Raw genomic sequence first — 25,518 nt, forward strand, 5'->3', positions numbered from 1 at the left:
AAAACTAGGCGACCCAGAGTTGGCGCCTGCAAGGGCAGGTCGCGAGACCAGACGGCTCCGCAAGGGGGTAAGGGGGGAAATGAAGGGGGGCAGGGAGAACTCACTTCCCTCCCACAGTACAGGAGCAGAACCGCCCCGACTCATACATGCCAGAAGGCAGATCCTGAGGCCTCGTGGGTTCGGACTGCTGCCCCTCCCAGCTCCGCACCGCCTCCCGCAGCCCGGGGCGGGGCTGGGGCGGAGCGAGCCGGGCAGAGCTGAGGCGGAGCGGGCGCGGGGCGCCGGCGCGGGCAGAGCGCGGCACGGGGCTGGCGGCGAAGGTCCGCTCGGGGATCCGTGTTGCTGAGTCTGCGAACTGCTGCCACATTCCCCCTCCCGCACACTCGCCCTGATCGGCCGCCCCAGCTGACCTACCTTCGCGGCACGAAGTGAATCCCCGAGCGCGACTTCTCTCCAAAGGAGGTCGCGCTCCCTGGATCTGCCAGGCACCCTCATCTCCGGCGGGGCCGGCTAACTGCGGCGCCCTCCCGGGGCATGGCTTCGGCGGGCAGCGGCATGGAGGAGGTGCGCGTGTCGGTGCTGACCCCGCTGAAGCTGGTGGGGCTGGTGTGCATCTTCCTGGCGCTGTGCCTGGACCTGGGCGCCGTGCTGAGCCCCGCGTGGGTCACGGCCGACCACCAGTACTACCTGTCCCTGTGGGAGTCCTGCCGGAAGCCCGCCAGCCTGGACACCTGGCGTTGCGAGTCCACGCTCAGCAGCGGTGAGTCCCTGCGCTCGCTCCCCCTGCCCCCCAACACCCCCAACCCCTCGAGCTGCCCCGCCTCGACTCGCCCCGCCCTGGCCCACGCACCCCAGGCTCGGCCGCCCGCCCGCAGGGAGTGGAGTCCGGACAGCCCGCGCCTGCTCCTTGCTCCGCGGCCCTTCCAGGCCGGGAGCCAGGAGGCTGCTGTTGGGGTCTTTGCTGTCACGCCGGCTACAACCGCGTGGCACTGGTAAAATCGCAACACACCTTCCACGCCCCTGTTAATACATAAGCGAAACGCCACGACTCCACCGAAATGCTGTGGGCTCTCTACTGAGTTTTCCCCACTTTCCTCCCTCCTCCCGCAAGGTGCATTTCACCTCTGGAGTGCCCGCGTTTCTTTCTGCCTGCCTTGCTCCACCTGCTCTCTCTGGAGTTTTCCAGTGATTTTTTTTTGAGGGGCTTCGGGAGTGGGGAGAGGGATAGTCTTAGTCCCCCTCCTTTTTTTTGGTGACACTGTTCTTAGTGGTGAGTTGCTCTTCTCTTCCAACCCCAGTACCTCCTCTTTCCAGATCTGTTTTTCTCCAAGAGCTGCTCAGAGACCGCCAAATTGTAGTTTATTCAGCCAGCACTAGAAGCTGCAAATAGATGGGTTTGAGAGGTGGAGTGAAAGCTAATCACTGCGACTGCCAACCTCAAGGGGGTACTGCACTCTTACCTTGATCACCCCACCCCGCCTTCCATTGCGCCCCAGTTAACGCCCAGTGATAGAAACCTGCTAAATTCCTATTCCTTGATGCAACCCCCAACACCCCGCTAATTTGATTCTTTAGCTGCTCCTGTCGGGCTAGAGAAAGGAATTAAAAGGGTGAACCTACCCCTGATTTTACACACACACACACGCACACGCACACGCACGCGCTCGCACGTACAGCCTCTTAGAAACTCAATTCCTTCGTGACAGTTCAATGTCTTCTCTGGAACTATTTATAAAGCTTTACTGGAAACGTTTCAAATGCCAACAAAAGTTGAAATGACATAGATATCTGATTTACTTTTCTCCTTGGTTTCTTGTTACATGAAAGATTAATTTACTTGGTTAAGTGAATTTTCTGTTTACAAGACTTTTTCTGTGTTATTACCTCAAATATTCTATTAAAAGGGTTTTGTCTTTGTTAATTCACTGTGTGGGACACTGGTTGGCAGTAGGAGGTCAACATTTAGGCCTCTTAATTCGACCTGATTTGATTGTTTACAACTAAAGATAAACCAGTAAAATGCCTTTCTGTGGTACCTAGGGGATCCAAATAAACTTTGGAGAAAATACCTTTTTTTTCTCCTTGCTCTCCAATAGAAATGGAAATTTATGTAGGAATGCCAACTTCAGCATGTCTCCTTAGCAACGAGAATCTTTTGCCCCTTTTTCTCTGTTTCCTGAAATAATAGCCCCCTGATTGCATAAAGACTTTTCAGATAGATTGGATAAACCAGCTTCATTCCCATTTTCTTTTCAGGCCCCTTTCCTTTTCTTTTGGCCAGGAATGTGGGGAATGGGAAGAAGCCAGCTCTGGTTTGCTAATCTTTCCTTAATTACCTCTATCCCCATTTATCTTAGCCCCCCCTTTTCTGGCAAGGAAATGTGGGGAGAAAAGGCAAGAGTTTATAGTTAAGTTTTTGTTTATATAAAGACAGAGAGGCCGAGCTGGAGGAGGAAAGAGACCACAGCAGAAGCTTTCTTAAGTGCAGTGGGTCAGGCTGGAACCAGGTTCAAGCATATGGCAAAGGAATCTGTTATCCAAATAAGTTATTTCAACCCTCCTGGGACATGAGCTTAAATGCAAGTGCAGTGGTAGTGAGAGGACTCTGGAAGATAAAAATTGGTAGCAGGGACTATTTCTGCTGCTGAAATTCACATTATCAGCATTTATTTCTGTTTGTATTCCTGAAAATCAGCCTTATTTAAAAAAATTAGTCTGCAACCTAGATAAAGTACAGCTTGCAAGGGAATGTAGAGGGAGCAGGAAGGGGAGAGATGGTTTTGTTTGCAGCTATCTGGAATCAGTTCTTGACTTTATGTAGTAGCAGTTCATTTTCCCTCTGTAAGGTGATGGGGGAGGAGTGGAAAGAAGGGGAAATATATAGAAATTCTTCTCCGCACTTTACAAAAGCAACTTTCTTAAAAGGGTCCTTGCAATTTAAGTTTCTGTCCACCAGTATTTTGAAATGACGGGGAAAGCTTGAATTGAAACCAGCAAGACTTCTTGCCTTTTTCAAAAGGCAGGCAGCATTTCTCAGTCTGTCTTCTCTGTGGAGTAGCAGAAAGCAGGAACAGGAAATGTTTTATTCTGAAGATTTTTAGAGATCCACTTAATTATCTCTTGAAATGTATTATCACGGGAAGAATTACCAAGGACAGCTTTACTGAAAGGCCTTCACCAGGATCTTCAGGGCTTAATTAAAAACCTTTTTCTTAATTAGAATTAAAACTGCCGTGAAGAGGCAAGCTTGTATTTACTGAGGGAAATTTCAAGATTCTTTCTGTTGATGACATATGCCTTACTTAGGCCCAGTTTCTATTGAAACTTCCCCACAGCCATTGTTTTTAAAGCTGCGTTTTAACTTTGCTACCAAATATGTGTTGTTTGCTGCTCAGGACCTGTTTTATAGTGTTCAGTGAAAGCAGAATCATGCCTTTTGTGCTTTGGTGTATTGAAGGTTGCGTCAGCACTTCTAGTAGGCACCAGTAATCCCAGTGTCAGTCAACCGTTAATGCTTTTCTCCTGTGTCCCAGTTCAGTGTATGAGGGACTGGCTAGGCATTCAGCATAAGCTATAACTTTTCCAAAAAAGACAAATGAGAAAACCACTAATTGGCTGTCATTCATGGTGAACACAGGAAAACTAATAATAGGAGTGTGCTTGTTAGGAAATTGAGACTAGGTAGTATTCACGTGACTTGGCCACAGAATTTCCTTCTAAGGTTAATTTCCCCCCAGTCCTGATTTTGACAGCCTCTCAATAAATCTTATTTTCAAAACAAGAATATTTCAGATTTTTGTTTAGTCACATTTAGTTCTCATAACTTTTTTTTAAAAAAGAGCAGTGCTTACGATCTCATGTGATTACGATAGTAATCACATGAGAATTCTTAGAGCAAAGAAGATCTAAGTGTATACAGAATGTTGCCACCGTACACTTGACATTAAACATACTGTAGAGCCTCTAGGATAATTTTTCCTTTCTTATTTAGAATTTATAAATACATAGCTTTTTCATAAAGCAGATTGATTGGGGTCTATTGTTTTGTTTTGATGTCTATATGATTTCTTGACTAAGCCAAAAGCAAGGTCATGCAGCTAGCCAAATGAACCATTTTAGCAGAGATAGCAAGTACACTTATCAGTCTTTTTAACCACAAAATACTTGAAACAAGTAGTACCTTTTTCAAGGAATATCATTAACATCACTCCTGCACTGTCCTAAAAATAGCTGCATTTGTAACATGAGTCACTGGCAGTTTTGAAATGGCAGTGCACTGTGTGCTAATAACAGGTGAAAATTATTATTTTCAGTTGACAAATTCTTTTAAGAGTGAGTTTATATGTAGTTTTTTTTAAAAAAAAACTTCTGTATAAAAATACACTTTAAAGACATTATAAGAAAACTTGTCTTGGTAGTCCTTTAAGATGAACTGAACTCTCTGAATACTTGGAAATCTTTTTAATAAATAGAGGTTCATTGATTCTGAGTTCAGAACGTATTATCTGTGTATTTTTTGACTACATACCTTCATTGGGAAACAGGATTTCATTGCTCTGGGGAAGGTTCAGCTTGTTGCTTGAAAAGAGTTATTGATGCATATTTACAAATAACTCAGCAAGCCTGGAAGTCACTTCAGTAATACCCAAAACTGGCTTCCTACAAAAGAACATAAGTAATATAGATGAACTTTTATTTCATCTACACATCAGAGATAGTTTTTTAAAAAACAGAGTATTATTTATCACCAAAATTTCCTGTTATTCAGAGAAAACCAAATATGACTTATTTCAAGGTCCTCATGAAGATTTTTTTTAGCATTTCTTAAGATTTTCAAGGACATTTTAATATATAGGCAGATATATTTTCTCACAGTTGTAGAAAGATTGTAATCTCCAGGGAGCCATTCCTATCAATTTTTGTCAGCTAAGGGATTTGATAGGTATGTGAAAAGCCTAGGCTTTCATAAAACATTTCAAAACAAACAAAAGCATATCTCAAGCAATATATTTTTTTCCTGCTGTCAAAAGTACATTTTAGAAATTTCCCTCACTTTTCTGTTTAACTGTAAAACAACTTAGCATACTAAGTATATCCAATTCTATGAGATGCGTTACTGAAAAGGAGGTCTCTGGTATATATTATCTTAATAGCACAGCAAATGTTTTTGTGAACAGTAATGAATTATACTCTAATCCTATAAGAGGGCAGAAAAGTATTGTAGATAATGCCTGAGGCTTTGGGTTCTAATTACCTTGAATTTGGTCACTTACCCAAAATGTGACTTAATGCAATTTAACTTCTTCAAATGGTTTGTCACGAAGATTAAATACAAGGAAGAACCTGCTCATTAGTGCTGTGTTTCTTTATTGTATATTCAGAAAAAACAAATCTAAAGTGACTTTCAATAACTGAGGACCTCTTCCCCTTTAAGAAGTAGATTATGCGGTGTTGGGCAGTAGCACAGTGGGTTAAGTGCACATGGCATGAAGCACAAGGACTGACATAAGGATCCCAGTCCCAGCCCCCAGCTCCCCACCTGCAAGGGAGTCACTTCAGAGGCAGTGAAGCAGATCTGCAGGTGTTTTATCTTTCCTCCTCTCTGTCTTCGCCTCCTCTCTGTCTTCGCCTCCTCTCTTCATTTTTCTCTGTCTTGTCCAGCAGCAACAACATCAATAACAACAATAATAATAACCACAACAATGATAAAAAAAAAAAGAAGGGCAACAAAAGAGAAAAAAAGTGGAGTGGGGCTGTAGCATAGCAGGTTAAGCGCACGTGGCGCAAAGTACAAGGACCAGCTTAAGGATCCTGGTTCAAGCACCCGGCTCCCCACCTGCAGTAGAGTCACTTCACAAGCGGTGAAGCAGGTCTGCAGGTGTCTATCTTTCTCTCCTCCTCTCTGTCTTCCCCTCCTCTCTCTGTTTCTCTCTGTCCTATCCAACGACGACAACAATAATAACTACAACAATAAAATAACAAGGGCAACAAAAGGGAATAAAGAGAGAAATATTTTTTTAAAAAGAGAGAGAGAAAAAAAATAGCCTCCAGGAAGAGTGGATTCATGGTGCAGGCACCGAGCCCAGCAATGACCCTGGAGGCAAAAAAAAAAAAAAAATTAGATTATGATCACTATGGTGACTACCTTTTATTCAGTACTGTCAATATTACAGGGCTTACATCTCAGTTATTCCCAGTGTCACAATTAACTTGCAAGACAGCTAATGCTGTCCCTGCATATCATTGAAGAGACCTGGGCTTTTTCTAAATTTACCAAGTTCTTGATCCATAGCAGCAGATTTTTAACAAGAGTATTCACAATTCCCGATACTGGGATAACCACCCCAAAATTAAACTAATATAAACTAACAGTAATTTTATTATGTTTATGGCTTCTGTAGAGAATTCATATTAAAGATGTGTCTCTGCTCTAAGATAACTGGAGTGGTTACCAAGGGCAGCTTGAATGGACTGGAACATTTGAAACTGTGGGGTCCTCTTCTAAATGGACTCACTCCTGCTTTTGGCACATTGGTGGAAATGACTGGGAGCCAGGGCTCAGCTGAGACTGGCCCTTCTAATATGGTGGTCTCAAGATAACTAAATTCATAAGATAATTGGTTTTAGCCAGAGCCAAGGGTCCTGAAAAACCAGGCTCTGTTTGAACATGTCTGTGAAGCAAAGGAAGCATAGGCCAGCCAGCCCAGATTCCAGGGCAAGGGACAAACTCTACCTTTTGATAGGCAAGGTCATTGTGTAGAGCTAGTGGAGTGGGAGATGGTATGGGGACACTTGGAGCATAGTCTGGCACTTGTCTAGTTACAAATCTGCATCTTTCTTTTATTGCCTTCAAAGAAAAAAAACTAGCTTCGTTCCTTAAGAACTTTGAATTGATTATATAAATGACATTTGACTAGGGCAAAAACTGCCCTCAACCAGCACATGACTTTAATGACTGTTGATATAGAGTTATTTTGGATTTGGAATCAGACTAAAAAACCAGAAAGAATGGGAGTCGGGTGGTAGCGCAGCAGGTTAAGTGCAGGTGGCACAAAGTGCAAGGACCAGCATAAGGATCCCAGTTCGAGCCTCCAGCTCACCACCTGCAGGGGGGTCGCTTCACAAGTGGTGAAGCAGGTCTGCAGGTGTCTATCTTTCTCTCCCCCTCTCTGTCTTCTCCTCCTCTCTCCATTTCTCTCTGTCCTCTCCAACAACGACATCAATAACAACAACAGTAATAACCACAACAATGATAAACAACAAGAGCAACAAAAGGAGAAAAACAACAACAATAATAACTACAACAATAAAACAAGGTCACTAAAAGGGAATAAATAAATATTTTAAAAAATAGATAGAAAAAATATTATATATAGTCTTAGACTGTTCTTGGTTTACAGGCTCAATGAACAAGGCTCAAACTAATTAAGCATCTGAATTAAATTTCAATCTGCTTCTTCATGTTATAAAATTTTAGTCTTTTAAAGAAAAGTTTGAATCAGTATTATGAGCAGCATTGTAGATGAATAATGAAATGAAATGTTAAATTCCAGACAAGGGCCAAGTTTTGAAGTGCTAGAAAGATACTGGGTTTATAATTATTTTCTTGGCTTTATTTTAATAGTAGAATTCTTAGAAATGGCAATATACTGGATGTAGAATATAAATTGAAAGCACAGTAGAAAAGATTAGTACAGTTACCCTGTCCAGTCAAATCTATTGCATAGTTAAGAAAAATATGGGGCCAGGCAGTGATGCACCTGGTTAGGTGCTCACATTACAGTGAGCAAGGACCCGTGTTCAAGCCCCTGGTCCCCACCTGTAGGGGGAAAGCTTCATGAGTGGTGAAGCAGGGCTGCGGGTGTCTTTCTGTCTTTTTCTCTTTCTATCTATCCCCCTTCAATTTCTCTCTGTCTCTATCCAATAGTAAATGAATAAATAAAAATATTTTAAAAGAAAGAGAAAAATATGGAGCAAGATAGAATAAGATTTAATAGACTATAGAAATATCATGCTTAAAAATTACTGTTGGGGGTGGGAGGAATAGCATAATGGTTATGCAATAGACTCTCATGCCTGAGGCTCCAAAGTCCCAAGTTTAGTCATCCATATGACCATAAGCCAGAGCCGAGCAGTGCTTTGGTAAAATAAATAACAAATTAATGGGGGCCTGGTTAAGCATACATTTTACCAAGCACAATGTAATACACACCCCCATTCCCCAACTACAGGGGCCTGCTTCATGAAGCAGGTCTGCAGGTGTCTAACTTTCCCACTCTCTTTTTTAAAATATTTTATTTATTATATTTTTGAGAGAGATGCAGAGGGAGAGAGAGAGACAGAAACACCAAAGCACTGCTCAGCTCTGGCTTATGGTGGTGTGGGGGATTGAACCTGGGACTTTGGAGCCTCAGGCATGAGAGTCTGTTTGCATAACCATTATGCTATTTCCCTCCCACCTCTCTCTGTCTCCCTGTCCTCTCTCAATTCTTTCTGTCCTATCTAATAAAAAAAATTAGGAAGAAAAAAAAATTAAAAATGGCTGCCAGGAGCTATGGATTTGTAGTACAGGTACCAAGCCCCTGCAATAACCCTGGTGGTAATAAAAATAATAATAATTAGTTAATTAAGTCTCAAAAATAAAAGAGTTTTAAAAATAAGTTACTGTTAGAAAGCTGGGAGACAGAGCACTTTCTCATGCTCAAGAACCTGAGTTCAAGTTCCTAACACCAGATGGGAGCACCATGCTTGACAGACTAAGTAAGTTTCATGAAATGTTCAGTGGTGCTGTGATGTCTCTCCTTTTTTCTATCTCCATCTGAATCTAAAAGGAAAATGTCAGAGGGGACCAGGACACTAACTCACCTAGAAGTGTACATGCTTCACCATGGGCTTTGAACCCCTGGCACCACATGGACTCACCATGCATGCCACTGGGGGGTGCTTCACAAAAGATGCCGCAGTTTCTCTGAAACCATATAGGCCGTGTGTGTGTGTGTGTGTGTGTGTGTGTGTGTGTGTGTGTGTGTGTGTGTGTGTGTGTGTGTGTGTGTGTGTCTTGGGAAATAGCTCACCCAGTAGGAATGCACCTTGCCATGTATGAAGTCCTATGTTCATTCCCCTATACCACTGCATGGTGAAGCAGTGCTATCATATCTCTGTCTCCCTTTCTTGATCTCTCTCAGTTTTTTGGTTTTTTTTTTTTTTTTTGTAAAATTCAAGTTAGGAGCAGTGAATTCACACGCGGCACATGGTCATGGTGCTAATAATAATAATATAAAAATACTTTGAGAAATACCAGTAATATTATCAATTGTTAATAAAAGCTTTCTAAGCAATACATAGTAAGAATCAGCAATCCTTACCAGTGACAATGTCATGCTTTGAGTCCAAATATTGTAACATGTTTTAATAGCATGATTCTTTGCTAAGCACTGTATACAGTGGTTTTACTTGTAGAAAAAACACCATATGTTGCAGCATTTAAATGATAAATTGCATTTTCGCCAAATTTTCTTTTTTTTTATTGTTGTTGTGGTTACTGTTGTTGTTATTGATGTCATTGTTGTTGGATAGGACAGAGAGAAATCGAGAGAGGAGGGGAAGGCAGACCCCCCCTTTGTGAAGCGACCCCCCCTGCAGGTGGGGAGCCAGGGGCTCAATCTTGAGTTTTTGCAGCCATGTGGCCTTAACCCACTGTGCTACAGCCCGACCCCCTCGAACTTTCTGAAATAGAATTCTGTGGAGCAGCTAAATACCCAGTGACTTTTTAAAGAAAAATATATATGTATATTCTTAGAACATCGATAGAAAACAACCCAATAGTTGAAACAAAACTGCCATGAATTGAAAATCAGTCATTGATCTGGCACTTTTGGATAAGCAGAGTCTTATAAAGTTTTAGCGAATTGATTTGCACTTTGATTAATGGAATTGTTGTATCACTTATTTAGACAGTTAGCTGTGATCATTTTAAGCACTTAAAGCCAGGTTGGCATTGCACTTTTGTTATGAATGAGCTCAAAAAGTTGATCGCTAGTGTGAGATTCTAAAGTAGGTGCTTCTCTCATAATTCACAGCACAGTGCTTACAGGGTCTGTATGGTTTTTTTTTATAAAGGGAATGTCATTTGTGTTAAATATTTGTGCATGAATAATGCTAATTTTGCTATTGGTTGACAAAAAGAGATGGTCATTTTAATTACTGAAATTAAAATCCAAATCCTTTTGACTACTTGTGTGTCTACATCTGAGAGTAGTGGGAATTTATACAACACTAATGAATTTAAGTTAAAATGCAACTTAGCCAAGAAAACAAAGTTTAAACTCCCTTAATAATGGTTTCGGTTTTCCGTTTCATTTGCCCCATGCTGACTCACTTAAAAAAAGTTTAGTATATTATTATTATACGTCTAGAAAAATTCAGCAGCTGAGTCTATAATTTCCTTCCTTTTTTACACAAAATAGCAGCACCTTTTGGCTCATGCTTCATATATCTTTCTACCCAAACTCAGAATTATGTAGCATAATTTAAAAGTTTTTTTTTTTTGCCTCCAGGTTTATGGCTGTATCTCAATGACTGCACTATGAATTCACTGCTCCTACCATCATTTTTTCAATTTGTTGGATAGGACAGAGAAATTGAGAGAGACAGGGAAGATACAGAGGGAGGGAGGGAGGGGGAGAGAGAGAGAGAGAGAGAGAGAGACCTGCAGACCTGTTTCACCACTTGTGAGGCAACTCCCCTGTGGGGAGCCCAGGGGCTAAAATCAGTATCATTGGGAGGATCCTTGCACTTCCTACTATGTGCGCCTAACTCAGTGTGCCACTGTCCAGCCACCTAAAAATAAATTCTTACATTATATTTTATGAAAATAATAAAATGCCATAATTTATTTTTTCAATATATCTAGTCATTTGTTTACCTACCCTTAATTATATTTTATTAGTGATTTAATAAAAATATAAGAACCTAAGATTACAGTGGGTCTGTGCTCCTGCCTTGATAACCTCCCATGTCCACACAAAGAAAATGCCATAATTTCTGACAAAGTTACATAATCAGGATCAAGACACGGTCTTTGGTGAAGAAATAGATACTGTGGGGAATGTGAAATTGAACTTTTATCCTGTAAGTAAGCTTCTTTTTCCCTTTGCGCAAATATAAACCACCCCAGTATTTCCAATTCCTGATGGTAAAATTGGAATTGGCAATACTGAGTTCTCATCAATATTACTAAAATTAATGCATTTGGTGGGATATTTGTTCTACAAGTGAATAAAAGTATTTATTAGAACTGAAAGTTTGCTGAGGGTGAAAATGATAGTTTATGTGAATGAATTAGAGATAATTTGGAGATGATTTAGGCATCAACTGCGTTCAGATGGTAAATGAGATAACTCCTCTAGGGTGAATAGTGATTTGACTGTGATTATGGATTTAATTTTGGTCAACGTAATTTCTTCTGGGAGAAATTAAAGGTGAAAATGTAGGGGATTATGATTATAAAAATTACTAAAAACAGTATTATAATTTGTGGTGAGAATTGAGAAAAGTAAAACCATTCATTAAAACATTGCATATATTTAGAGAACTCATTGAAACTGTGGGAGTGGGACTTATATCTAATTTCCTAGAAGATGTGGCAATTGTGTGCTCATTTATGTACAGTAGACTAATCTCAGCATATAAACAGTACCTACAGAGATAAAGTAGTGAATATTTGACAAGTTGGTTTTGAAATGAGATGGATAGAGGAAATCTACTTACTGACGTTAGTTCAAAAATGTGGAAAACGTATCATTAAGTTTGTCTTCCCTGAAAACCAGGAGTAAATTTTGACCATGAAATCCTTAAGGGAATATCCTTCAATTTGACATATATAGCATGACCTATAGAATTTCCATAATGCAGTGGTAATTTCAGAGGAGTCTTATGTATTAGACTGGTAAAGTAAGTCAGCACAATTCTGCAGAATACTAAAGCACTTATGGGCACTGGAAACTCTGGCACCTGCTAATAATAGGGGAGAGAGAACTGCATATTCCCCTGCAGATACAAAATAAAAACATTGAGCATGATGTCATGACATCAAGTTAAACAGGGGAATATGCAGTTCTCTCTCCCCTATTTTCAGTTTCCATAAGTGCTGTTCCAGTGTCTTCAATATGTCTACTGTGCAACTTAGCCAAAAATATTTTTAAGTGAAACCTGACACCTGATATGGCAGCTTCATTTCAGGCTCAATTAACAGAGCCAGAACACTCCCCCCAGCTCATTTGAGTCCTCACAAGTTTATGGACTAACGGTATTTCAGTTTCTCAAAACTAGTTTTCACTTGTTTTCTCTGGTATTAGAAACCAAACTCAGATTTCACATCTCTTGGCCTGACATTGAACAATGATCATTTTTAATTGTGCAAAGCACTACAACTTGTAAAACAATACCATGGCCATTGGTGTTCTACAGAACTGGTTTATGTCTACTATAATGTTGTTTTATCATTTATAGAAATGTGTAAAACTAATATAAAGTCTTAAATCTTTAAGGACTCTTAACATTTCATCTCACTAAATGCTCTAAGGGCTGTAACTGAATAACTACACTTGATGCAGAAATTAACCAATCATGAGAACTGAAAATAGACAATTTTTAAAAGAAAACTCAGACTTTATGATATTTTAATTTGTTCTATAAACACTGAATAGTATATAACAAAACATTTTACATATATATATATTTAAAAATCTCCATTTGGTAGATAAGAAAATACTTGTGTAAACATAGAGCCTAGCCTGTTATTTTATTGGTCATTTTTAACCACTATAGAGTTTTTCAGTTTTCTTTGTTTTTTTTGTTGAGTAAGAGAAAATATTAATGGGTCAGATTGCATAGTCCTTAACTTTATATCATTTCTCATGCATGCCTCTTATTTGGACAATATGTTCTAGCTGGTTTCTGAAAGAACCACAGCACTACAAATGCTTTAACTCCCAAGAGTCTAGTGCTGAAACTTGAAAAATGCCATGGGCCTCCTTGACTATGGTAGACATATCTAGCCACTTTTTTCAGTTTCCTGATTGATGTTCAATTGGTCTGCGAGTTAAAACTTTAGGTCCTTGGCATTCTGCCTGAATGAAGCCTTCCAAGTGGATGTAATTACAGTTCCAACACTTGGCACATTCCGTTAAAGATACAGCCTCAATACTTATATCAAAGCCCCATTGTCTAGCCAGAATAGTGCAGGTATGGCCCAATGCTAGTCTCTCTGAAGAAAGAAGAGAAAATTTTTTTTTTGTTTGAGATGACATAACTGCACGTATGGCCTAAATGGAAGGACAGCAATAGCACAACGGTGACGATGCTAGAGACTCCTTTTTATCTTTATATCCAGTCTGAACTTTTCCATTAGTTACACTCTTAGAGTACTAGAAATAAATATAGGACATTTAGCATAAAATCAGAACTGGTTTCATTCATTTACTTTTAGAACTATTATATGTACTAATTGAAGTCTAGTTCCTTTTACTGTTAACTCTCCTGGTGGCTTGTATAGCGTTTTATTGGTCTTCCATGGGAAATGTAGTATTAACTATTTTAAGAAACTAACATTATGTGATCTTAATACTGCTTGAAGTTTTCTTTAACAATAATGGGTAATCATCACTCTGCACTCCTGTGTTTCTCATTTTTCAAATTGACTTCATTATGAAATTATTATTGAGAGGCCTTTACCAGAAAAAAGTTAAGTATTTAAAAATGGTATATAAAAGTATATAGGTATATAGGGTCCAGCAAACTAGAGAGGCTCAAAATGAACCCAGCACCTATTTTTGTATATAAAGTATTATTAGAACATGGATACATTAATTTGCTTACATATTTTCTGTAATTTTTCACACATAAAGCAAAGATGAGTTGTTGTGACAAGAGACCCCGAGTCACAAAAGTGAAAATACTTTCTGGTCATTTATAGAGGAAGTACCAATTTTTTGTGTCTTAGTCTGTCTTTATAGTATGCAAATAAAAACATGCATTTTAGATATTCCTTAAGCATACCTAAAGTTGCAAAGAATAACAAAAATCAATTCCTATTTAATTTTGGTTTGAAAGTGGGATAGTCACATGTGGGGTATTTTATACATATTTAACAACATGAAGGAGCTATTTAGGAAAAAGTAATATATACTTTTAATATTTTATTTGTTTAATGAGAGATATATACAAAGATAGATAGACAGACACCAGAGCACTGCTCAGCTCTGGTTTATGAATATGGGACTTTGGAGCCTCAAGCATAATAGTCTTTTGCATAGGCATTATACTGTCTCTCCATTCCCTGCCCTTTTATTTTAAGGTGATTTTTGAAAGGATGATTACAACTGAAACTGATGCTTTAAAATATCTTATTTATTTAGAGTATATGGAGGAAATTGCTAAAATAGTCCAACTAGAAACTACTCAATATAGTCTCCGAAATACTCTCCAGACATTGGATGGACAGATGGACTTTGTTTTCTTTGTACACCAAGTACTTTCAGCTAATGAAATCTATCATTTAGAAATTTCAACTTATAAGTTTCAGAAGGGTTTCTGTTATGTTAAAGTACCATATAATCATGCTATGTATACACTTTTTCAAAGATATCTAGAGATTTCCAAATGGAAGAATTGTTCTTTTGGTGTCTTAATTCAAAGCCACATAATGTTATGAAATAAAAAAAAAGCCATTATGATTTTTCTCTTTAAACTCCAGTTGAAAGATAGATATATTTTTGTTTGAAGTTTTAAGGTCTAAAAAATCTCTGCTGAATTTAGCATAGGAGACTTTTCTGAGTGACATTTCAAGTAATTTTTGTTGCAAAACATTTCAAACTCCAAAGGATGCAATGAAATTGGATCTCTTTAGCTGCAGCAAGGTGAAGGCTGCTGAGCATCATTCTGTTGATTCTTTGAGGACTTACTGCTTAAAAGCAATGCCTTTTCTTTCTTTTTTTTTTCCTCCAGATTGGCAGATTGCTACTCTGGCTTTACTCTTGGGTGGTGCCGCTATCATTCTAATTGCATTCCTGGTGGGTTTGATTTCTATCTGCGTGGGATCTCGAAGGCGCTTCTACAGACCTGTTGCTGTCATGCTTTTTGCAGCAGGTAAATACATTCATTACTTTCAAACCGGTATTAAAGTTTCATGAACCTTTCTACCCTCATCCCTCTCATACAGAAGCAATATGTGGTTTTTGGATTACATACAAATGGAGAAGCATTTGTTACATTGTAAGGTAAAATGGCTAAGGTTTATCATAGTATCAGTTTTCAATGTTAAGCATTTCACAGAGCACAGTGGCAATTTCTAGATTAAAACATATAAACTGTGTTTAAATATGAGTAGAACTTGTTGTAGACAGTCTTTTGCCTTTGAATTGCAGTACATGTATATACCAGTAATCTTTCTTCACATCTGGTTCCCCCTTTCCCTTTTACTAGCTCCTTGATGACCTTAAGTCAGCATTATTTTCTCTGGCATGAAACTGGGGGAGGGGGATGCAATATATGTACCCATTAAAGATATATGCCTGTTTAAAAATAAATAAAGATAATACCTGTTTGGAAATAAAGATAGTTATACTGAAAACATCATACATAATGTTAAACTTGAATGACCAGACAATTGTATGAGACCATTTGCATATTCACAGACTTAATAGTCATTCTCTGAAGTACAACTTGGATTAAAATATCAACCAAGGTAAAATGGAGACTTTATTGAAAGTCAGGGAGCTGTTTTTTAAAAAGAGGCTCCCAATACTGAAATTACATTACATTATTTAAAATGAGTTTTAATGTTCATTTATAAGTATTCTTAGAGATAATTCTTTTTGACTCAAACTGAAAAATTCTGTGGTACCTTCCCTTTATCCTGTCAGTCATACTGATTTGAAGACTGCAAAATAAAACCCTGTGACTGTCAATAATGAAGATGCTGACAGAACCATCTAGACTGTTAGATGGATTTTTAAAGGCTGTTTAAAGATGGGAATAGATGAAATTTCTTACTCTTTGAAGAGTAGTTGAAACTAAACATAAAAAAATAAGGTGTTCTACTGCCCCCTGCTGTTTGTGTTCATCTTATTTATACCTCCCCCCCCCCAAAAAAAAAAAAAAACACGACAGATCCAAATATAGGTGTCATAAAAACAGGACTGAAAGGACTTAGAACTATATCTAATTCAGATGTCTTAAGTGACTTACTCACATTCATATAGTAATTTCTGGCAGACATGGGGCTAGGAAGATACTAAATGTTAAATCAGAGGTTCATTCACTTACTGACTTTCTCATCATTCATCTGGATGCTTTCCACACACTTCTGAATAGTATGTTAAGTCACCTAAAATGACTGGCTAAAAAAAAACACCACAGATTCTTTATAATAGAGTAAAAAAACTATTACAAAGATATATATGGCATTTTGTTGATTTCATGTAATAAATAAGGTCTCTATTATGAAACACCTAGGACAAGTGACAATTAGCCTAAAGAAACGATCACAATTCTCTAGTTATTTCTTGGTTCATGAATTTTCAATGCCTTTTCTATTTTTAGAATAAAACAATTAGATCCTTTGATTGTAAGCTTACCTTTGCAACTGCCAATACTTGCAGAGGTTAGATAATCAATTATAATAGAACTCCCAGACAATTTTTTTCCTGAAATGATAGACCATTTTTTTCTCTTCTCAGGCATGAGAGTCTTTTCACATAGCCATGATGCTATCTCCCCTACCCTATACCATTTTTTTTTAAAGTGGAATTATGGGGGTGGGTGGAATTATGTTTTCAATACTTCTTTTTATAATTCTCTCTGAAACTTCTGATTTTTAGGAAGGTATATAATTATTATAGACATTCTTAAATAGCCATACCATTGTGCTAGCTACTTATTATTCCCATTTAACCTTTAACGTAACCACTTAATATCATAAGCAGAATCCATAAAGAAAAGCATTGTTTACAGTACCTACTTTAAACTTTCTTTAAAAAAATAACTGCTAATATCCTATTTTTTCTTTAAAAACTACATTATGGGGACAGGAGGTGGCACACCTGGTTAAGTGCACACACTAAAGTGAGCAAAGAATCAGGTTCAATCCCCCAGTCCCTACCTGCAGGGTAAAAGCTTCACAAGTGGTGAAACAGGTGTCTCTGTCTCCCTCCCTGTGTATCTCCTCCTCCCCTCTCAATTTCTGTCTCTATCCAATAATAAATAAATAAAAAGATTTTAAAAGAAACTGCATGTTATGGGTCACCAAAATAGCTCACTTGGATAATATGCTACTTTGATTTAGGACCAGTCCCCACCATACAGAAGGAAGTTTTAGTGCTGTGATTACTTTCCTTCTTTCTCCACTTCTCTCCCTGTGTCTGTCTTTTTTGTTTGTTTGTTTTGTTTTTGTTTGCCTCAGTTATTGCTGGGGTTCAGTGGAATCCACTTATCCTGGAGGTCATTTTTCCCATTTTTGTTGCCCTTGTTGTTATTTGTATTTTTGCCATTGCTGTTGTTGTTGCTGGATAGGACAGAGAGAAATGGAGAAAGGAGGGGAAGACATAGAGGGGGAGAGAAAGACAGATACCTGCAGACCTGCTTCACTACCTGTGAAGCAATCCCCCTGCAGGTGGGGATCCAGGGGCTCGAACTAGGATCCTTATGCCAGTCCCTGCACTTGGTGTCATGTGCACTTAACCCACTGCTCTACCACTGGCCCCCTTTGGTTTTATTTTTATTTTTATTTATTTCCTTGTGTTGCCCTTGTTTTATTGTTGTAGTTATTATTGTTGTTGTTATTGATGTCATTGTTGTTGGATAGGACAAAGAGAAATGGAAAGAGGAGGGAAGACAGAGGGGGAAAGAAAGACACCTGCAGACCTGCTTCACCGCTTGTGAAGCGACTCCCCTAAAGGTGGGGCTCGAACCGTGATCCTTACACTGGTCCTTGTGCTTTGTGCAACCTGCGCTTAATCCACTGCACTACTGCCCGGTTCCCCCTTTGGTTTTATTTTTAAGATAGAGACATAAAGGCAGAGAGTTAAAGAAAACACAGCACTGAAGCTTCCTTTGATATGGTAGTAGATTGGGCTTAAGCCTGGGTCATGCACTTGGCAAAGCAGCACACTACACTATCCCAGAGAGCTATTTTGCTGCTTCCCGCCCCCATCTTAAAAACAAAATAAAAAGGAAGGTCACTCAGAAGTAGTAGTAGGTGTAGGTGTGACTTAGAAAGAGAAGGCAGGACCAGAAAAAGGGCAAATATATATATATATATATATAAATTCGATAGATGGTTACAGAAATAATAGTCAGCCCATATGTGTGATCTTGGGAGAACTAATGTAGTTTCCAGTGGAGGGAATGGGGACACAGAACTCTGGTGGTGGGGAAGGTGTGGAATTATGCTCCCGTTATCTTACAGTTTTGTAACTCAATATTAAATTACTAATAAAGAATTCCCTCAGGGCTGGGTGGTGGCACACCTAATTGAGTGCACATGTTACAGTGCGCAAGGATCCAGGTTCAAGCCCTCAGTCCCCAACTGCAGAGGAAAAGCTTTGTGAGTGGTGAAGCAGTTTATCTTTCTCTCTCCCTCTCTATCCCCTCCTACCCTCTCAGTGTCTGTCTGTCTCTATCCAATACATAGATAAATGTAATGAAAAAATTAATAAAATAAATAAAATATAAAAAGAAATCACTGTATTCTAAGCATATCAAAATATGTGAAAATAAGTGCTGACTATAAAAAAAACATCCTAAATGAACATAACATTAAAGGTAATGGGTTTGGCCAAAATAAAGGTTTTGATTTAGCTCTAGGTTCAGTTATTAGTAATTTATAAAGTAATAAAAGGAATCCCAACAGCAGCACTCATATAAAAATGTAGCATTTTACTGCCACATTTTTAAAATGCATATGTACTGAGCTTTATTATTTTTTTGATGCTGTGCTTTTTAGAAACTTTTTTTTTTATTTACTAGCCATTAGTTTAGTATCCACTTTGCATACAAGTAAAGTAAAACCTTAACTGGCTATTTGAAACATGTCATAAAAAGGGTTCTCCTATCTGCAAAAAGCTACTTAAGAGTTTCCTGTACAACTTCTGGCAGGTGTTCATAAAACATAATAATCCATTATGATTTGTGGATAATACTATCAAAGTTGGGAAATCTGCCTGCTTGAAACAGTGCTAGCTAATGTTGTGGCTTTTTATTTTGCTTACTTCTTAATAAACATACATTGGAATGGCTTGCTTGTCTCATTTTAATCCAGTATATTGACAATTTGTAAATGTGCATTTAGAGTCATTCCCCTTTTTACTGATCTTAGATTATAGATGCTTTGTTCTTCTTGTCTCAAAATGTTTTCATCTCCAAACAGTTATCACGCCTAATGTTGGTATGCATATACATACAGACTATCTTAATTCAACAGACATAATTTTTCTTCTACTGAAACATGCAGTTCATAAAATAATAATAATAATAACAATAATGAGTTAGTACTATTACTTGGGAAGGTTTCTACACAGGAGTACATACTAAATTAATTCAGTACCATGTTCTATGTTTGGTACTCTGAGATATTCAGACATGAATGATGGAAAGAGGAATAAAGTGGGTGACTTACAACATAATGAAGGAAAATAGGCATCAACAACTACTAACAGGAATTCACTTTTTCTTAAACCATTTCTCTTTGCAATTTATTTTATGCAGTCTTCATTCATATATTTAACAAGCAGATGTTGAGCATCTATAATGTATGGCTATACTATCTTGACATAAGATAATATACTCTTAAGAGTTTTTATTAAAATCTCATAATTGCAGCCAAGGAAATAGCTCAACTGGTAGAGTCCAGAGCTTGCTTGCCTAAGACTCCTGGCTCAGTTCCTACTATCACATGTGCCATAGTAGTACTGTCTTTTTTTTCTCTTTATCTCTCTGTTAAAGTAAACAAAAGTGTATTTCTAAGAAAGCTGTTCAGCAGAGTAAGCCAGTGGTGCTTACTAAAGTTGTATGTCCAGTTTTCCCCTAGAAAGAACTTTTAGGGGCCTGGGAGGTGGCGCATCCCGTTAAGCACACATAGTCTAAAGCACAGGGGCGTGCACAAGGATCCCAGTTTGAGCACTTGGCTCCCCACCTGCAGGGGGGGATGCTTCACTAGCTATGAAGCAGATATGCAGGTGTCTCTCTTCTCTCTCTATCTCCCCCTCCTCTCTCAATTTCTTTCTGTCCTATCCAATAAAATGGAGAAAAATGGCCTCCAGAAGCAGTGGATTTGTAGTGCAGGCACCTGCGAGCCCCAGCAGTAACCCTGGAGGCAAAAAAAAAAAAAAAATTATCATTGTGCTGTGCTATAGGGACTAAATATTTACTTAAAATAAAGCATTTTAACTAAATACCAAAAGCATTGTCAGTAAACATCTCACTTCAGGGACTAGATGATTCATAAAAGAAGCAATATAATCCATTTAGAATATGATGTAAACTGGTCACTCTCTGCTTACACTCCTCTAGCCCATCACAGAATAAAATCCATACCTTCACGATTTAGTAGTTTACGAACCCCTTTCACATATTACTGAACTCCAAATTTTACAGGGAAGATATTGTCCAATTCTATATTACTTATTTGCTGCCACGGTTATTGCTGGGGTTCAGCATATGTATAATTCAACAGCTCTCAGTGAACACTAAATTTTAGATGCAGGATGAGAGACGGAAAGAACCATCACAGCATTATTCACCTTTGATCAGAGTGATATAAACAAAGCTATCAGGTTGGACTTGCTAGAGTATTATGCTGAATCAAATGGTATAGGGAATAAAAATGCAAGTGTGTCTTGAATCAGCAGTTGACCACTTTTTCAATTTATATTCTTCAGTTCTTCAAAAGTGTAAGTAAAGAAGACTTTTAACTGGTATTTGGGTCAGCAGTCTTAGGAAGTTATTTACAGGTATTGTAGAACAGTTTAGCCTTACAAATGGCAATTATTATTTGCTGTAAAGTGAGAATAACTACTTTGTGTATTCATAAATTATGTTATTGTCCTAATTATTTCATCAAACTATTGCAGTAAGTTTCCAATTATTAATAGAGTAATTCTTTCTATATCGTGAAACAGTGTTAATAATATTTTTAAGTATGCTACATATAATAAGCAATGTGTCACATTTTTGACTTGTATATTTGACTAAAATCACTCTCATGTATGTATATTTATATATCATTTTATTTCCCATATATAAAATCTAACTTTGCTTTACTTTCAGTTGTTTTACAGGTTTGCAGCCTGGTCCTTTATCCAATCAAGTTCATTGAAACTGTGAGCTTGAAAATTTACCATGAGTTCAATTGGGGTTATGGCCTGGCTTGGGGTGCAACTATATTTTCATTTGGGGGTGCCATCCTTTATTGCCTGAACCCTAAGAACTACGAAGACTACTACTAGAACCAGTTGTCTCGACTTGGAAAGAAAGAAAAAAAAATCCAGCATAAGGATTACGTCTGCATCTTTTCTAACTCACTATTTTCTAAAATACTTGTGGAGCATCAAGCAGTTTATTCAATTGATTTATTATCTTTTTGCCTTTTGGCTGTCAACATCATAACCAGCTTTTATATCCATTTTAGGGACCTGCACAAATTAAGAGAGCTGATTAGACATAGGCAAATGCTCTAAACTTCCAATATGTTCGTGTCATTTTTCTTGACAAGTGAACGGTCTGTGTGATAGCAACCATTGTGAGAAACTCGTTGAATGAAAATTGTCTGAATCTCCTATTACCTGCAGGGGAGCAGCTGGTATAAGCAACATTTAGAAGTTCCCTTGTGCTGACAAGTATTCCACTGTTAGAGTTCTTATCTCCTGCTTACCCCACCCAATGACTACATTTGCTAGTGGTTATTTGCTTGAGTGATCTCCTGAAAAGTAAACTACCCTTCTGCATTTAATGGGAGTTTTGAATGTAACTGGTTAATGGTACATAGTCCACTTTTGAGAATACTCTTTTAAATGGGAGGTTATGCTTTGGCAATTAGCATCTCCCTGGGAAGGGTGTCAGGGCTTGGAGACTTGTGCTTTTCATTATGTGGTTAGAAGTTGTGCCTCAGCCATATCTAGAATGAGGAAAAAGTGAGAGTCTCTATTTTCCCTGGAGCAACTAGAAAGAAATGTGCGTGAGTTACTTTTGTCCTAAGTACCCTTTGAATCATTTATCACACACTGCAGCAAATAAATGTACGTATGTAACAAGTTTAAATATTTTTATAGAAGGTGAGCCATTAGTATACATGGTTGTATGTTTGCCCTATACATGCATTTGCCTAATACACATAAAATTAATATTTGCTCTAGTGAAGTGATTTGAACACTAATCTTGTACACACATTGTTAAGAGGCTTAGATTGGTATCTGCACTTACTTACCATACAAAAGTACATATAACTTAAAGCTTTTGTTTTATGTTCTCTACTGTTTCACTGGGAAGTTTTAATAGAATTGCATAAGAAGAAAAATTGAAGCGATGTTAATCTGAAAATTAATGATTCTTCTGTAGTAGTTCAAAAGAGTAGCAATTAGGATGATAATTTTGTTTAAAATTCATTAAAATAGAAGGCTGCAATTTTTTCAATTACTTCAAATGTCTTCATTAAAAATTAAAGGAATATAGTGGTAAAATTATATAAAAGTCTAAATGTCTCAATAGAGTTGAACTGATCTGGTTGTTACCTGGTCCTCCGTAGTTAACTAATGGGCTAACGGATTTGTGCACACAATTATAATGATTTAAGTTTGTTGACTGTTCAAATGGAAGGAAATGCCAATAGTAAGGGACAAGTTTGTAACTGCAAACTTGTGTTAATCCTGTTTAATATACAAATCTGGATAGTTTAATTATAAACATATTTTTGTATCAAATATACAGTTCTAATATAAAAGTAATAGATAATTATTTTTGTTAACAAAGACACTAAAACAGGATGTCCTGGCTTTGGCCCTTGCAGAAAGAAGCATAGGAAAAATCATTTACAACGTACCTATGTTCTGTTGTATTGCAAAATCCATTACGAACAGGCCACATCAGTAGTATCTAATAATTTGTTTTACCTCCTAAAGCAGAGTTCTGCTTCTAGCTTGACTTAAGAACTGTTGCCAAAAAGAAAAGCTATTTTATTATTCAGATGTTTTAAAAATGTGACTTTTCTATAGAAGCAAAATGAAGATTCTAAAGTAAATATGAAGAACCAGGATTATTCTTATTTTAGCAAGGAAAAGAAAAGACTTAAATGCATTTAAAGAGAAGCCTTTATAAAAGTACGTGATTATATAGAATCATCTGAGTAGAAATTTTACAGAAAATTATTAGTACTATAGAATCTTTTGAAGTAATTTTCTTGAGAAATAGTTAAATACAGGCCAAACTGTCTTGCAGTTTGATTATGTATTAACAGGGCAGCACAAGAAACGTATAGGAATTTCAGCTTCTAAACATCATCGCTTATGAGAGAACCTCTTTATTCCTGAATAATGAAAGAACAGTATGTTGGTACTGATATCAACGAGGCACTTTTCTTAGTCCTAGTAGAGGGTGCAGAGTGCTGTTAGACCAGTATCACACGTTGGGTCTTACCATGTTTTCACTCTGTCAATATGACAAGCTGGAAAGCAACAATGTTATATTGACTAAGGCACATGCATTTGCCATTTACTGAAAGGTAGGTTTCTTATATAGTTTTCCCACTTCTCAGTGAAGAGCCCTATGCTATATTCCTACCATCACTAAGTGTTCCATAACCAACTCAGTACAAAATGGAAAGTTGTTGCTCATTGAAAATCCTGTCTTGTCTATCAGAATAACCTCATGAATTTTTCACATACACTAACATGTTTTTGCAGCATTAGGTTTATTTAATATTTTCTTACAAGGAAAGCTGTTAACTACAAACCCATTGTCTCATTTTAGATATATATATACACACATCCATAGCATAAAGTACTCAGCAGGGCTAGTTATTTGGATTTCTTGCACAACTATTTAGCATTTTGTAAGTTCAACATGTAAATTTTAAAGACAAATATAGAGAGACTTATGTGTTTGAAATATAAATGATATATATGGATTAGCATGTACTTGTATATTATTAAACATGCAATGAACTGACTGGTAGGTGATGTCTAAATGTATGGCTAGCAATGTAATTTATTCAGACTGTATTTTTGTACAGAGCAGCACACACTAACCTATGCCTCTGTGTCCTCTTTAATGCCTAAAACTGTGCCTAGAAATATGTCTTAAAAATAAAATGTACTTCATGCTGTTTATGCTATTAGTTTCTCTACTGCTATTCTATATTTATTATTTTTAAATATATGACATGTTTACTACTTAAATATGAATTCATGATATTCTGATTATTTTTTTAACAGTCTGGGGGAAACTTGTTTATTCACTCCAGTGGTTTTGAGTTTGCAGTTTCTTCATTTCATGACTTTTGTAGCTGACATGAAGTTATCTATGTGGAAAAATAAAAATAAAAGTGGTTTCACTGATATCATTTGACTCTGTCTTCTCTACTATTTAGACGCTTATGTCTTCAGTTTGTTTTGTAATAAATTTCAGCTAGAAAACACAGCTTAATAACATGTCCATTTTGTGAACAATTTCAACTCTCTCACAAGATCCTTCTTATCCTTTGTAGGTATATATGAATAATGAAATGTTTTAAAATGTCTTTTTAAACGTTGTTTTAAAATACGCAGAAATGGAGCTTAACACTGGCACACCTGACTAAGCACACATGCTATCATGCACAAGGACATGGGTTCAAGCCCCTGGTCCCCAGCTGTGGGGGGGAAGCTTCACAAGTGGTAAAGCAGCAATGCAGGTGTTACTCTCCCTTTGTATCTCCACTTCCCTCTCAATTTCTCTGTCCTATCAAAGTTAAAAAATAATAAGTATTAAAATAGTAAAGAAATTTACTAAAAAGAATTGCTTAAAAGGTAATTAAAATAAATCAGTGCTGCCTGTAAAAATACTTCTCTAAAATTTTATTTGCTCTTTTAATCTTAATCTAAGATTACACTTCTGAAAAACTGTTAACAGAATTCATAACATGAAAAATGTGATAAATTTAAAAGCCAGCTGTTAGTAAACTAGCCTACAAAATACAAAATGTTGGATTGTTAGAAAAGTCATGACATTTTTGCAATGAAAAAATACCATCATGGCTTTTCCAAGGAACCAATAATTGGACACCCAATTCATTTTTTAACTGAAATAACTTAAAAACCACAAAATAGAATATTACACTTACATAGCATCAGCCTAAGTAAGACAAACTGCTAACAGGCTGTCTGGCTATTGTGGCAAAACAAATTGTAATTGCTTTCCTGTTTCATGTACACAATAAAATCTCTGAGTGCAAAGGGTTTTCCCTTGTCAAATCCTAGTGAAGTTATGTCT

At 37.5% G+C, this 25,518-nt stretch overlaps 1 protein-coding gene across 1 annotated transcript; it reads left to right on the forward strand.

The window, feature by feature from the left end:
* Positions 1-276: 276 nt before the first annotated feature.
* On the forward strand, positions 277-24,607 carry TMEM47 (transmembrane protein 47). The gene is made up of 3 exons (XM_007530328.3): positions 277-760; positions 15,007-15,147; positions 21,325-24,607. Exons 1-3 carry the CDS (start codon positions 535-537, stop codon positions 21,501-21,503), a joined length of 546 nt encoding a protein of 181 aa, XP_007530390.1. The 5' UTR covers positions 277-534; the 3' UTR covers positions 21,504-24,607.
* The last annotated feature ends 911 nt before the right edge of the window (positions 24,608-25,518 follow it).

This window comes from Erinaceus europaeus, chromosome X (assembly GCF_950295315.1).
Source record: "Erinaceus europaeus chromosome X, mEriEur2.1, whole genome shotgun sequence".
In the NCBI taxonomy this organism is placed as follows: domain Eukaryota; kingdom Metazoa; phylum Chordata; class Mammalia; order Eulipotyphla; family Erinaceidae; genus Erinaceus; species Erinaceus europaeus.